The sequence below is a fragment of the Lissotriton vulgaris genome, chromosome 3_1 (assembly GCF_964263255.1).
Source record: "Lissotriton vulgaris chromosome 3_1, aLisVul1.2, whole genome shotgun sequence".
Taxonomy (NCBI): Eukaryota; Metazoa; Chordata; class Amphibia; order Caudata; family Salamandridae; genus Lissotriton; species Lissotriton vulgaris.
The window spans coordinates 1,245,940,187-1,245,956,704 of record NC_141689.1 but is presented as its reverse complement, the minus strand read 5'-3'; the positions used below and the strand labels follow the sequence as shown (position 1 = coordinate 1,245,956,704).

At 42.1% G+C, this 16,518-nt stretch overlaps 1 protein-coding gene across 1 annotated transcript in view; it reads left to right on the top strand.

Annotated features, from left to right (window-relative positions):
* Window positions 1-16,518, top strand: part of LOC147727735 (uncharacterized) — a 126,179-nt gene that overhangs the window by 18,908 nt on the left and 90,753 nt on the right. The window contains exon 3 of the mRNA XM_086961735.1: window positions 11,287-11,397. Coding sequence (XP_086817861.1) covers window positions 11,287-11,397 — 111 coding nt within the window. The remainder of the gene's footprint in view (window positions 1-11,286; window positions 11,398-16,518) is intronic.

Sequence of the window (16,518 nt, the reverse complement as noted above, 5' to 3'; positions counted from 1 at the left end):
TGACCAACAGCTTGACAGTTAAAGGAAGGATCAGGAAGCCCTAGTCTCATCAAGAAAGGAAATTGAAATGATTATAAAGAATAGGTGAATGCTCTAAGGCTAATTATCCCTTTCTTTGACAGCATAATCTATTGTTATTCATCTGGGTTATCCAATTTAAGTTGATTTGAGCATTTCCGGACAGGACCTCAATTTTGTAAACTGAAAATACTCCTTCAGTTGCATCCAAGTTTGCCATTTGTCCACTGTTGCCAAAAAGGGTGCTATCATCAGGTGTAGAGGACAGATCGATCAAGTATGGGACAGGCTTTTTTGTTTTGGTGGAATATCAACATTATCCATTTGGAATTTATTATCAGTGGCAGCATTTGGGCTTGACGATCTTTTTGTATCCCATATCAAAGTTTCCATTAAATCTTTGAGCATCATGGCATATCTGATTGATCATGTATATCTGCAAATTTATCAACGGTCACCCAAAAAGATGTATCACTCAAAATTATACACAGGATGGATCTTGGTGCTGACAGTTTCAAATTCCCTTCCATTATATGTATCTGTTTTATGCATAGTTATGGGATGTACAACCAACAGTTATAACTGCCGGCATCTGCTCTGATCTATTCTCAGATTTGTTAAGTTTACCCATGTATTTTCTTATCTTATTGGTGGTGCCAGACACAAGCTCATTAGTTGCACATGATAAACCATGAGGGACACAAAAATCCAGCTACAACCCTCTTTTGGTCTTGGTATACACATCTGCCTGAAACTTGTGAACCCGCTTCTTACTTGGCCATAGATCCACAGATTGAATTCCTAATTTGCCTTCTGGGTCCCCGAAATCGTTATTCCACTTGTATGAACTTGGATATCCGTCAAATACATGTCAGTGTTACCCTGCCATGTCATTATCCCTGGCGATTCTTCTTTTCCAATTGCTAATTTCAAGCACACATTTATTTCTTGACTTACGTATTGTCTACAGACTACTAGAGAACCATCTCACTTACTGTGTCTCCAGATTGCATCATAGATTAACATATAATCTTTATCGTATTTTTTGTTACCTTCAAGACACCTTGCTTTTTTTATAAGCTCCTTTCGTTTCACTACCCTAGTTCTAAGTATCTGTAGTGAGCTCTTAATATTTGGCACATTTTCACACTGTCCATTGGGTGATTCAGACATTAAGGATCTGTAATTATTCTCCTGTCTGTGCTTGAAGCATACACGTAGGAGGTTTTTTTGCCCATATTGCAGCCTATATCTCTGCTGCGCTTCACTCCTTCTACACTGTACGTTTCTGAGTGACCCTGAATGAGCATATAACATTTGGCAAAAAACTTGACAGAAAAACTACCCAGACATGTCCAAGGAATAATACAGATAATACAGATAAACTGGTAATCCCACTAGTAATTTTATAGATAATCTAGAATTAAATGATCAACAGCCAAATGCCAGTATTTTTCAAGACGAATTGCTCAGCACTGCAATTTAAACACAAAGACTACCGCCACAAGCCACTCCGATCTGCCTGCCAATCAGGGTGGGCCTGGGAACCACCTCCGCTGCCCGCACCCCCCAGCTCGACACTGTGAAGCTAGCCCTCCTCCCAAAGCGGCACCCGCAGGACGGCTTGACACAGAATGTAGGAATATGTTTTAGGGGCCAAAGTTCTTTGAGAGAGGGGGCACCGCAACGACCAGGACCTAAGGCAAGCACAAGCCTCCAACCGGGACACCAGCTAGTGAGTGCAGCTCAAGCGCCCGGCAACCTCCGTGGCCAAATCTGTCCTCCAAATCACAGGCAACACTGGCATTACAGGAATCACCATCCACAGCGGGGTCCACAGAATGCACACCGAGCGTCCTGAGCTCCTTGAGTCTAAGTCAGCCCGGAAATGCCCACAGAAGCCTGTAAAAAGGGAAGACATTGAACCCAGCTGGACCTACAGAGCTAGTGCAAGGCTCCTGAGCTGAAGTTTTCACCTGATGGGGCCGGGCCATTGTGGCCTGACCTAGGCAGTTTGACACAGACAGACCTAGGCCCTGTGTCGACGCCGCTCTCTTAGCTCCAGTTCTCCCACTTTAAGCTGCTTGGTAGTGTCCATAGCCTTGAAAGTTTTATTGAGTAAAGGAAATAATGATTTACGTTTGAGCTGGAACTTCTGTTGGCAAGTTTCTTAGTAAATGTATCTTGAGTGATTATTTCTGTTTTGATTATAACGTTTGTGTATTATGCACAGTCTTTTTTTATAAACTAATATTGGAAGTGATGTAATATTAACTCAACGTAAACATCGTATAAGCCTTAAGTTGAAGTTGAAGAAATTTGTTAAGCGCACTAACACCTAGCGCTTTCTTGGCGCTGTGACTTGACATCAGAGGAGGAGGAAGTGCCGGGAGATTACTGTAGTGGAAAAGCTAGGGAAAAGAGATGAGTTTTTAGAGCTTTGCGAAAATCCATGTAGACAGAGACCGGATAGTGAATGGGAGGGCGTTGCAGAAGCGGGGAGCAAGGGTGGAGAACCGCAGGCCTCCCTGTTTTTTCCTCCTAAAGCGAGGTACCTCCAAGAGAGCCTTGGTGGAAGAGCGGAGGCTTCTGTTGGGGAGATAGGCACGAATTTTCGAGTTGACAAACACTAGGACCATGAAGGTCAGGCAGCCCAACTTAAATAGGGATCGCTGGAAAATGGGTAGCCAGTGGAGGGATTTGAGTAGGGGGGTAGCGCGATGACACTTAGGGAGCCTGTAAATAAGGCACGTTGCTTGATTTTGGATAAGTAGAAGGCGCCGAAGCTCATACGCCGGAATCCCTACATAAAGGCCATTGACATAATCCAGGCGAGAAATGATCATGGCCGAGATGATGAGTTTAAGGGCCTCGACAGAAAAGAAACGAGAGATTTTGCAGATAATACGGAGGGACAAGAAAGAGGTCGACAAAACAAAGCTGATCTGGGGGCGTATGGTCAGATCTTGACTAATTTGGATACCCAGGGTTTTTGCTTTGGTGGAAGGTAAGGGGGAACCAAGGGCAGGGGGCCAAAAGGCAGGGGACCATGGACTGGAAAGGCCACCGGTGAGGACCAGCTCCGTCTTATCCGGATTAAGTTTTAAGTGGTTATAGTTCATCCAGTCATAGATGAAAGTAAGTACAGTGTGGAATTTAAGAATAGAATCGTGAGAGGAGGAAAGGTTGAAAATAAGCTGAAGGTCGTCAGCATAGTTAAATACTGACACTTCCATTGTTTGTAAGGCAGCGATGAGAGGGTGAATATAGAGGTTGAACAGAAGGGGGGAAAGGGAAGAGACCTGGGGCACCCCGCAGGTGACAGAACAGGAGGGAGCAGAGAAGTCCTCCAAGTGAACGGCCTGTGTCCGATCTTGTAAGAAGTAAGTAAGCTAGGCCAGGGCAGTCCCCCGAATGCCGGCACCCCCGAAACGGTCGAGGAGGATGGAATGGTCGACCGTGTCGAATACGGCGGACAAATCGAGGAGAACGAGAGCCTGGGGGGAGTTGGTATCCGCACTCTGCCTAAGCTAATCCAGGACGGAGATAACAACAGATTCCGTCGAATGGACTGGACGGAAGCCGGCCTGATGGGAAGCCAAAAGATGGTTCTCCTCGGTGAAAGCCGAGAAGCAGGTGGTAACATGGCTCTCTAGGATTTTGCCCAGGAACGGGAGCAAAGAAATAGGGCGGAAATTAGACAGGGAGGAAGGATCAGCCCCAGGGTTTTTTAAGATGGGAATCACTGTGGCTGATTTTAAAGCAGCTGGAACAATTCCCTGAGTGATAGAAGTGTTGAGGAGAGTAAGCGGAGGTTCAGGGCAGCTGGAAATGACCTCCTTCAATATACAAATGTGTAGAAAATCTTACAGCGAGTAAGAATAACCCGGGGTACTCTTGAGCACAATCTGTTCTGTATACTATTAAACACAATTTATCCGAAGTAAAATATGTTCTTTACTATATAGAAGTTTGCAGTTTCTTCAACAGTTTATTGTTGTCATCATATTAAATTCATATGACAAGATCACCACAACGTATATTCCATAATTAATTTTCCATAGACAGTATGTCAATCATCCACATTGTTTAAAATCCCCAATGCATTTCGCACAAAAGCGCGCTTCCTCAGGGGGTCTGTAAGTAAATAGAAATGAAGAATATATGTAATTGCGATTCTCCAATCGGCTGCGGCTGTTTGGAGTTGCATGAAAAGTTATATGCATAATGCTAGCCTCCATGTCTTGTAATGAAATCTTACTGTTATCCAGGAGCAAGGCAATACAAGTATAAACTGACCTATTGGTGGGGGGAACGTGAATCAAACGATAAACCAATGAGGGTGATGGGTAGAGGTGTTCAAACAAGTGCCCAACGTGAAAATCGATGGAAAATAAAATAACAGATGCGTCAGACGAGAGACAGAGTGGATAAACACATGTGAACAAGTTTATATAGTCAGAGAGTGCATGTACGTAGGGAAACAGAAAACATTCCGTGCTTGCCGACTGTATTCAAAAGAAACCAAGTGATAAGAAAGTCATGAAAGTGATGAAAAAGTGTGCTCGAAAATTCAAAAACAAAAGACGCCCAAAATTTTAGCCCAGTAGCATTAGCTATCCGAATCAGTAAACGCGAGAGTATCTTACCCGTATGGTGAAAAAAGGTGGATTTACGCTGGTAAACGAGTGTAGCGAGAACCAGGCTCAGGACGAAGCAAGAACCCGGAAGACGCCACGCATGCGCGTATGCGTTAAGATATTCCACATGTAGAATAAACATAAAAGAGAGACGTACCAATTACCCGGTGTTCTTAACCTAAAGATTTAGAGTGAAAGTTGTGAAAACAAATCCCATATAGGCGACATAGAAGGGTGTGAGGGTAACGGAAAGTAATGGAGTAAAAGACGAAACTAAGGAAAGATAAAAGGAATAAAAAGAATAAGCAAAATATGATAAACAAAACCATCAAACACTGTGAAAATATGGTGAAAAGAAGTCAAAAGAATTGAAGCAGAGTGTAGGAAATAAGAACCAAAAAATGAGCATACTCTTAACCATCATGTTAAACAAAACAATCGCTGATCACAGCTAAATAGAGAGATCTATAAGTACATAATGCAAAATGTATCAAATGTCATAATTTCATAAATGATTCATAGATGGCAACTGAATTCAAGACGTTCATTTAGTCCTTTCGGCTGAACTGCCTGTAATCGGTATATCCAGTATAACTCCCGTTGTAGTAAATGTTTATTGTTGTCTTTATGAGGTTCTTTGTCAACTGTTTCCAAGATTAAAAATCGTATTTGGCTGGGGTTATGAGACTGTTGAGTAAAGTGTGCAGCAATATTGGACTTTAGATTTTTGGTGCGGATATTACTCCGATGTTCATTTAACCTTGTTTTGATTTTGCGTTCAGTTTTGCCCACATATGGGAGACCACATGGGCATTTAATCATGTACACCACATTGCTGGTGTCGCATGTGGCATTTACTTGAAGGTTAATGGTGGTGCCTTGGGTAGGGTGAGCCATAGTAGATCCAGGAATTTTGCTGTAATAGTGACTGCAGTTGTGGCACGGGATGGTTCCTTTAAAAGTGGTGTGGCTTGTAGTTGTGGGTTGTTTGATTACATTTTGTATAGTCTTAGTGCGTTTGTACGCAAAGATAGGAGGCTTTTCAAAAATCTGGTTGAAATCCGTTTCTGATTGTAGTAGTGGCCAGTGTTTGCAAATTACCTCTTTGATTTGGCGTGAGTGGGTAGAGTATTTGGATACAAATACAGATCGGGTATCTTGATGTTGAACTCTCAATGTAGGTTTTAGTAATTCATCACGATTCTTAAGGTTGGCTCTGTTTTCTGCAATGAGTGTGATGTTTTTGGGGTACCCCCGTTGGTGAAATTTGTTGATGATTTTTGAACTGTTGGTTTTATATAGATACTCTGTAGAGGCGATGCGTTTTGCTCGCCCGGTGTACCTGTAAGACTCAATAATTGGTTTACCTTCAAGTACCTTCTATACACATTTGGAGTGCAGCGGTATTCATTTCTTTGGTTATAGCTCCTTCAATATACAGACAGGGCAGCAGTCGAAAGGGGACCCTGGTTTCACTTTCTTCAACAAAGTAAGAAAGGTCTCCTTAGAGATTGGGGGAAGCTGATCAAGGAAGATAGATGCAGGAGGAAGTGAGGGGAGAGAAAAGGAAGCGGTGGGCAGGGGGATGTTGTGTTTAATGGTGGCAATCTTCTCAATGAAGTAGCCGTTAAGGGAATTACAGAGAGATTGAGAGGGAGCCGGTTGAGGAGAGACTCTGTCAGCGGCTGCTAAGTTATGAACAATGGTAAAGATCTCCTTGGGTTTGTTAGCCACAAGGAAGATCTTAGCGGAAAAGTGCTCTGTTTTGGCCAATACAATAGCTTTCTTGTAGTCACGGAGGATGGCTGAGTATTGGGACTTAAGGATGGGGCAGTAACTGCGCCTCCAATGGCGTTCAGCTTGTCTAAGTGAGAGTTTAAGGGCTTTAAGGTCATTGGCGAACCATCTATTGGCCTCATGGGAGCGACACAACCTAACTAGCTTAGGAGGAGCAGCTAGGTCGCAGGAGGCTGAGAGCCAGTTGTTGATGGCGGCCACCTGCCAGTCAGGGGAGGCATCAGCCAGGTGAGGGAGTGAGGCCGCAAGGGAGGAACACAAGGCGGCCACGTCCACACGGTTCTAATTTCGAGCCCAGGTATTTTTGGGAAAGGAGAGTTTATTAATAGCCCCAAGGTTGAGGGAGAAAGAGATCAGAGAGTGGTCAGACCAAATGCAGGGAGAGATTGTAAGGGAGGAAATAGGCAGGTTGGCTGACCAGATCTGATCGAGAATATGGCCACCTGTGTGGGTGGGGATGTGGATCTGGGGAGTGAGATTTAAACAATAAAGAGATTCAGTGAAGTCCTTAGATGTGAGGTCTTCCCGGGAGTAGTGGGGCCAGAAGTTAAAATCGCTCAAGAGCAGCACGGAGGAATTATGAACCACAAGAGTGGCCAGCAGTTCCTGAATAGCTGAGAAGAAGTGGGGCCTGGCCTGAGGAGGGCGATAGAATAATGCATAAGTAAGGGGGACCGCAAGATTGACTGAACGGGGGACGCCAAAAAGTCGATTGATGCAATAGCGGGATAGGGCAGGAGCCAGAACTGAAAATTAGAGCTGGCTATCATGGCCACTCCACCACCTGCTTTCCCACCCGGGCGATCGGCTTGGAGGGCATAATAGGGGTCGGGGAGAGCCGCAAAAACATCAGGCAGTGACTCGGGGGAAAACCAAGTTTCAGTAAGAAATAAAAAGTCCGGTTTTGGGGAGTCCAGAAGATTAAATAGTTTGAGTTGATGCTTAACCGCCGAGCGGGTATTGAGGAAAAAGGCGGTGGCCGCGGCAGGAGGGGCGGGTGAGGACTGCGGAGAGGGCTCTAAAGGCGCCGATGATTGCGATGGTGTCTGGGACAGGGACAATGGAGGTGAGTGGGCGGGCAAAGATATGCCAAGGTTCCCGATGCGTGCCTGAATGAAAGGACTGATAGACCAGTCACCCTGGCAGGCGTGAAGTTGGATTAAGGAGTAGGATAAATCTCGGGCATAGTGATGGGCCCCGGGTCCCGGCCGGTCGCGGACGGGCGCAGACAGGCTTGCCTTTGGCGCGCCTTCGGTGCGCCCGCTGCGCGCGGCTGCTGCGCGCGGCCGGGATTGAATAGGCATGATATACTGTAGGGAAGTGGGAGGGTCGTGCAACTGCACTGCCAACCCAGGACTCCCTCCAAGATGGCGTGTCTCCTCGCCGTTCCCCTGCTGCAGCGCCTAATCGGCTGTGCAGGGAAGCAGAGCGAAGTGAGGAGTGGGGTGAAAATGAGGGTGAGTGCACAAGCGGCGAATTTAAAAGCAAAGCACAAGTTAAAAAATAAAGATGCTCCAGGCTTTAAGGTACAGCATAGATAATTAGCCCCTTGAATATGTTATGAAAAGCATGCACAGTGTGCCATATACATATATATATATATTTCATTGGCATGCGGCTCAAATTTCACGGTTATGCCCCTGCATTATTTGTAAATGGTCAGTGTAAACATGAAAGAAAGTGTCTGCCACAGAAGTGCTTAAATCATGCCAGTGCTTTCCGGTGCTCAACATTCTTTTTTTCAGCCATGACTGATAATCTACCATATGGTGGTGCTGTCAGTCTATTTTCTCAAAAACCACAGGTGATGGACAGAATGCAGAACAATGTCATACATTCAACCCAGTACATAGATCTGGGCCTAAAACCATCGTTTTTTTGCACTCCACACCACCCCAGTTCAGACATGGCCATATGCAAATCAGTCTGACCCTGTGCCTCATGGGAACAGTCCAGCCCGAACTGACAAGCCATGCCTTCCCTGGACCAGAAACAATCTTCTGAGTACCGGTTTCTGGCATTCCAGCCGTCTTCAGCCCGGCTTGCTTGAATCCAGTGGTGTGGAGTGCATGGCACTCATGTCTGAGCATACATATCCCACTCAGGGTGACAAATGCAAAAACCACAGGTGATGGACAGAATGCAGAACAATGTCATACATTCAACCCACTACATAGATCTGGGTCTAAAACCATCGTTTTTTTGCACTCCACACCACCCCAGTTCAGACATGGCCATATGCAAATCAGTCTGACCCTGTGCCTCGTGGGAACAGTCCAGCCGGAACTGCCAAGCCATGTCTTCCCTGGACCGGAAACAAGCTTCCGAAGACCGGTTTCTGGCATTCCAGCTGTCTTCAGCCCGGCTTGCTTGAATCCAGTGGTGTGGAGTGCATGGGACTCACGTCTGAGCTCCATATGTGGCTTCCATATGCTACATCCTCCTTCAATATAACCAACTCCGACTTTATGGGGTTTGGTCCTATAGGGTCAGCCAGGCCCTTTGCCCAACATCCAGTGAAGCCAACCGCCACTGTGAGCATACTTCTGCCAGAGGCAGCGAACATCAGCCATAGGGCCTGACCTAAGCCTTATGGCCTGAGCTCAAACTCTCACGAGGCATATGCTGTTGCTCTACATTGCCTTTGGCTGTATTTAGTGGGACTAAGCCACAGTGCCTGGCCAATGGCGAAGTTCTCCAAGCCATGCCATGCCCTGCACACAGCCTTCTGTTCACCCAACTCTCCCACTGCTCATGACCTTTCTCTGTGCACCACAGGGACTGGGGGCTGCTTGCCAACATTCCTACCCAGTCTTGTGCACTCAATCCCCACTATACTTTGTGAAAATATGTCTGCATTTAGCCTTTTATAATCAGGCTCCCTACCTGCTACATGGCTTCTGAATCAGCTTTGTAAGTCCTATGCTATTATACAGCATGATGTGGGCACAGGGCTTGGCTTTTGGCCATGTTTCATTAAAGCGGCTAGTGAAAGCTTACCCTTTTGGCCATGTATGGTGCATTCCTGTAAAAAGGCACATCCTCCTTGTGGTTGGAGGTGTTTTCCCGGTCCCTTTTACCACTCTTTTCAGAGTGCAGACTTAAGTGCCTGGAATCCTGTAATGGCTGCTGCAACAAATGTTTTCAGTTGCTCCCAGACTATCAGATCGCCTGGATCCTTGAATCCTTTGAGGATCCATGGACCAAGCATTGGACAAAAGTAAATAAAATTGCTACCTTTTCCAATTTTGTTTGTTTATTTTTCAAAATAATTAGCAGTGGAATATTGGAGCGTCCGAATCCCCCATGGTTCTTCAAATTAATAGTTAATAATAAATCACTGGAATGGGAAGGAAAGAGGAAGCTCTCTTCTACTGTATATAAATAGAGGTACTGTTAGATGGACCACATATGGGAGTGCCCACCTCACAACTTCTCATTCCATTGCTGATTCCCAGAAACAAGAACAGTGGCTTCGTGCAGTTAGACAGCCTGACTCTACAGCAAGATTGACAACTAGTGGGATTCCATAGGACACAGACACCATCATTTTCACCTAAGCTGACCCTATTGCATAGGTTGGGAATCCTGTGAGTTAACAGATATCCTAACTCTCTTGCTTATGTGGTAATTGAACACTTTTTCACACCCAAAATTTGCCTTTATGAATAGAAGTAAAGGTTTGGAAGATACTAAGACAGATTTAATAACGAGACATTAAAATATTGAAGGTTTGCTGCAGCTGTTCAGGCAAATTATTTATTGTACACCCTACAAACCTGTTAATAAGGATACTCATTCTGGGATACTGGCCAATTATTTATTTTGACTAATCAATAGATGTAACAAACATTGGCAATGCCAATAAGTCTGTCTTTAAAGGAATGTTGAATGTTAATGTGAAGAATTACAGGTAGATAGCGTGGGACTAGATATGGGAATGGATAAGTATTTCTGTGGAAGCAAAGAACTGTATAATAATATTGGTGTAGGTTAAAGGGTCAGGTGATAGTTGCACTGTCAAGCCAGACTTAAAAATCCACGTAAGGTATTGACTACCCTCCTCTCGCCGGCGCTGCTTCGAGAGAAAAAAACCTATACGGTAATTAGTCATCTAAGGCACTTTAATAGCTTTACAATGCCACATGTGTGCCCTAAAAGTTCAAGCTCAGGTTGCTGGATAAATAAATAAAACATGATCACAGTGGTGTGGAGGAGGGCAAGCACGTTTTTGTGGAAGCACACAACTTCTGCCCAATCAAAACATGTATACCTGGCTCCCAACCTGTGGGCGGAATCAAAGCCCCTTTCCAGTGATCCTTACTTAATTGTCTGATAACAGCAGTGCTGTCAGGTTGGACAATAAAAAGTGTACACATGGGGCAAATTATATGAAAACAACTTAAAATCCATATTTAAAACTGATGTCAGTGTGTAGGTTGTAAAGCTGGTCAGGTACAGCCAGTACATGTGATGCAATATTCATAGATACAGCTCTACACCCATTGCTCTCTTTAATGACAGGAACATCGGGGTCCAGGGACTAAACATGAGAAAAGAAGCTTCTTCAACATTGTGACATAAGTCTCCAAATGAGCAGGGAACTACATACCTTGCAGGGAGTTCTCTTAAATTATTGAGGTCTCTAAATATAAGCCGCAGTACAATATAGTAAATAATCAAAGATGAACCTGTACATGGATCCTACTCTTTATCTCTCTTTTTTGCACCATGTCAAACATTTTGTTGTCTGTAGTCATTACTTAACGAATGATGATACTGCATAAGGATTTGTATATTAATCAATACATTCTGTTTCTGTCAACAACAGGTCCTCTTATTGCCGCCTCAATCTTTTCATTAAGAGTTAAAGAAAGTGATGATGTATGTCCCTTGGACAGTCCGCACGCGGAGAAAAGCCACAGTAGTAATAATGTAACAAGTAAGTGAAAAGTGAAAAATAGTTTGGCGGGGATACAATTAATGTTTTCAGCCCATACACTCTCAACAACACCCTCATATACATTTACACTGGTGCGTGAATATTCAAGACCGCAAAGTGGAAGAACCATTTGAATTATTCCCAGCCCTCATGCTTCTTTTACTTCCTGGATTCTTAGCTTTCTGCATCATCCCCAGTAATGTCAAGAGGGAACTGTGATTGGATAGATATTGAAATTACAGTGGTATTGGTATCAGCGAGTGAAGCCAGAGAGGGGAAAGGCTGAAATGTGAGGCACAGAAATGGCAACGAACTGAGTTTGCTGGAAACCAGGCATTTTACTTTTGCCCTATCAACCATTTTACTGAGGCGTTCCATAACCATATAGAAGAACGAGGCCAAAGGCTGACTTACTTTATAAGGTTGTTGTGCTCCGAGGTGGCTTGCAATATCCTTTTCATGTATGGCATGGGGTACTTTCTCCATATAATACATGATTACACATCACCTTTCCCATAAACCACTTAAAACCTTGGTGGGTAGCTCTTTCACATGAAAGTGAGAGCCTATTTGCATACTTGAAAAATAAAAATAAAACCTCTAGAGCAAAATTAAACACATCAAACATCTGTAAGATCTTTGCTGCAAAAAGATATTAGGAACAGTTAATTTTTTTTGTTTACATTCCTTTATTGAGAGTTTTACATTTCATGGTACATAGTTACACATCATTATTAACACATGTTGACAAGTGAGTGCAGGCAGTTGAATGGTATCATTGCATCACGGAACAACCATCCCAATATTAGGAACAGTTCAATACAAGTCAGTTAAAAAAAAAAAAAGCTGCAGTAGCTAAGAATATGTAGAAACATGCAGAAAGATTATACATTTTCTAGAATGATATGAGTGCAAAAAATAAACTTCTTTCTGCTTTTCACTGTAAGGTTTAAAAATTGAGCAAAAGAAAGAAAAGCAGTGTTTCATTTTTGTTGCTTTAATCTGCTGTTCTGTGACGCGACCTGCCTTTCACTCCAGTTGATGGCTCTGGCTGCAGGGATTGTGACGTCAGAACTCGACTGTAATAGATTAGTGCTGTTGACTTTTTTTTTTTTAAATATCTTTATTATTCAACAAGTCAGCAGGTAATATAAACAGTATTTCAATTATTCAATAGTTTTATTCACTAATAATAAGCAGAAATATTTATAGAGAGAACATATTCAAATAGTATAAGAGTTATAATAATACGAGAAAGATCATATGTATCATAATAATGCTAAATCATATCAAAAATATTCCGAAATGAGTCCCCAAACAGAGTTAAGTATATTCTGGGCCTGTGAACCCCTAGACTTTGCCAATATATGTTCCATTGAATATGTCTCCTTCAGTAGAGCCCACCAATCCCTAATATTAGGAGGATGTATGTCAGTCCAAGCTCTAGCGATGACCAGTCTACCCATCACAAACAATATCAATAATAGCCAGTTTTGTTGGTAGCTATACATACGAGGTCCTAACATAATATCCCTTGTATTTATAAAAAGTTCAATCCCTAACTTCTCAGAGCAGATGTCAGCGAGCTGTTGCCAAAAATCTTTCAATTTAGGGCATTCTAAAAGCATGTGTATCAAACTTGCAGCCTGGAGATCACATTTAGGACACTTCGTGCGTGCGCTAGTTTGGCTGGCATTAACCCATTTAGTTATTCTTTCTGGTGTATAATACAGATTGCAAATAGTACGATATTGCTGCATTTGTAGGTTAGTAGCATGAACAGACTTCCGCACTATATTTAAACTTTGCTCTATGTCCGTTTCCGAAACTTCTTCGCCCAGTATCATGCTCCATTTATAAGCTAATTTATTACTATCCCCTTTTCGATTACTAGTAAGGATTTTATACATGCAACTGATCCTGCATTTAGCTCTGTCCTGATATAGAAAGTCCCATATATCTGACTCCACCATCCTAGTCAGTTTCGAATGCGTCCAAAGAAAACTCTTAACTTGCAAATATTTATAAAACATATGGGCTGGTAGTTTAAACAAATTTTGTAGTTTCTCAAATGTAGCAAACCCTGCGTGATCATATAAGTCCCCTAATGACCGAATCCCTAACGACGCCCACTGTCGTGATATATTATCATGAAAGATCTCCGGGAGCATGGGATTGCACCACAACGGTAGTTTATTATGATAGTAAGATTGGCTACAGCTATTAAAAATATTTCTCCATATAAAGATAGTGTCCCGTATCGTCTTAAATCTAACCCACTTGAAATAGTTAGGGTCAGTAGTTTTATAAATATACATATTGGTAATTTCTCCTAATAACAGTTGATGAAAAAAAGTCGAACATGAGGGATTTAATAAGCTCTGAAGACATGCTGTAAAAGAAGACCAAAAATACATTTTGAAGTCTGGAAAATATATGCACCCTTGTTCAAAATGACACTTCAGTAGAGACATAGCTCTTCGTGCAGTCTTGTAACCCCAGAGGAAACTACTAAAAAGACCGTCCAACCATTTAAAAAAACTATTGGGAATATGTAAGGGAATAGATCTGAAAAGATATAGGAATCTTGGCAATATCTTCATTTTAATTATATTTGCACGACCCATAATGCCAATCAGGAGTTTGTGCCATTTTTTTAAAAGGGAAGCCGTTTCTTTGAACAATAACTCATAATTTAGTGAAATTATTTGGCTAACCCGTGAAGTTATTCTAACCTCTAAATAAACAGCTACCGTGCTAACCCCAATTAAACTATCCCCTGTATTAAAATTACCACCACCTGTGTTTTGTGTGCATTTAGCCTATATCCAGATAGTTTACCAAATCTGTCTGCCTCTTTTTCTATTTCAATCATTGCTCTTGCTGGTTCAGGTGAAAATATGGCTAAGTCATCTGCATAGGCTGTTACCTTTAATGTACTTGTGCCTTGCTTTAACGGAATAATTTGAGGGTTGGCTTGTAAAGAAAAAATAAAAGGTTCAATATAAAGTGCAAATAAAAGAGGAGAGAGTGGGCAACCTTGGCGAGTACCCCTGTGTATGGAGAATATTTCCGATTGTGTGCCAAGGTACATTAGATTAGCATAAGGGTTACAGTATAAAGCTTGAACCCATTGTTTGAAACGCCCCCCTAAGCCCATCATCTCCAGCACCCCCCATAAAAACTTCCAATCCACCCGATCAAAAGCCTTTTGTGCATCTAAAAGCAGCATACCCAGATGAGTCCTTTTTTTTCCACTAAATCAAAAGCGGAGATAGCCGTATTTATGTGCGACGTAGTCTCTCTGCCTTGGATAAAACCCTGTTGGTGGCATGATACAAGTTCGGTCATTGCTGGTGCTAATCGAGTAGCTAAAAATTTTTAAAAGATTTTGGCGTCCGAATTGATAAGAGATATAGGTCTATAAGACCCGCACTCAATAGGAGATGTATCCTTTTTTAGAAAAAAAACTATTCGAGTCAAATTCCAAGATTCCGGTACAATTCCATTTTGGCCGATATCTTGTAACAAGCCCCTAAAAGGTTCGATTAAATGTTCCTTGAAAACTTTATAAAATTCCAAGGGAATCGTGTCCTCACCAGTAGCTTTTCCCGTGGGTAGCACAGATATTGCCAGTATTATTTCCTCACAGCTGATGTCATTACCCATAGTAGTTATATCTTCTTTTAATTTTGTCAAATTAGTATTAGAGAGATAATGTTGTATGTCTTGGTCATTAACTATAATCTCAGGAGTATATGGTTTCTTATAGTAAGCAAAAAACTGTTCTAAGATTCCCTTTGGTTCTGTAAATAAAGTCCCATTTTCTGATTTAATTGCCTTGATATAAGTTTTGGCCTGATCATCCGCTACCTTGTGAGCGAGGACCTTTCCCATATGTTCTCCAAATTCATATTGTGTAGCCCAATATTTGTAAAATCTATTAACCATACTTTCCCTAAGTATTTTTTTAACAGATACCCTTTGATCAATTCGATTTTGCAAGAGCTCCTCCTGGTTGGATAAACCCGATTGGACTGCAGTTATATGGGCCGCTTCAGCTTGTAATAATAGCGATATATTTTGTTGTTTTTGATCTTGCTTCTTTTTATTTTGTTGTAATATGAACTGTAGTGTCAAACCACGCACCACCGCTTTCCAAGTATCCCAGATGATTATAGGGGTAGAAGAATCTTTATTTTCTTGAAAAAACAGTTTAAGCTGCCTGTTAATAGTCTCCACATACAGCTCATCAGTAAGTAAATATTTTGGGAAAGTGAAAGTTCTTACGTTTCTTTCGGCTGGTACAGCTTGAAAGTTTAAGATAAGGGGGTTATGATCGGAAGTTATACGTGGGCATAACATTATCTCAGCTGTATTGGCTATATCATTAGATACCCATGCCATGTCGATTCTGGAGTATGATTTATGTGGAGATGAGTAATAGGTAAAGCCCGCAGTGTTAGGGTGTAAATATCTCCATAGATCAGTCACCATATGTAGTCTCCCCATTTCTATAATGGCAGATCTTGACTCTTCATTCTACGGACCGATGTCTGTCTGCTAGTATCTGTTATAATCCATAATACAGTTGAAATCACCCATGATAATTTTTTCACCCTCCCAATTTAATAGTTCCATATTAAGCAAATCAAAAAACCAAGGTTAGGTCCATATACAGCCACTATAACATACTTTTTAGACTGTATTTCAACTTGAGCTAATGCCCACCTTCCAGCACGGTCCGTTAAAGTCTTTAAGAGTGTACAACGAAATCCCTTTTGTTTTAAAATAGCCACCCCCCTTATAGAACAAGATTGTGAAGTGCATATGATTGTTTCATAACCCAACTGGTCTAATAACTTCCGATCCTTATAAGCAAGGTGTGTCTCAGTGAGAATTGCCATATGCGAATTATATGTTTTCAACTCCTCTCGTACTAGCTGTCTCTTGAGTTTGCTATTTAAGCCGGAAACATTCCAAATAATACATTTAATTTTACTCATGATACCAGTATTCGTTTTCCTGTTTAATATAACCACTCATTCTCTCATATCTATTTTCCATCTGCTTTATTAAAGTTGTCTTGTCTCCTTTTTGAATAGCTGTCTTGTTGAAACC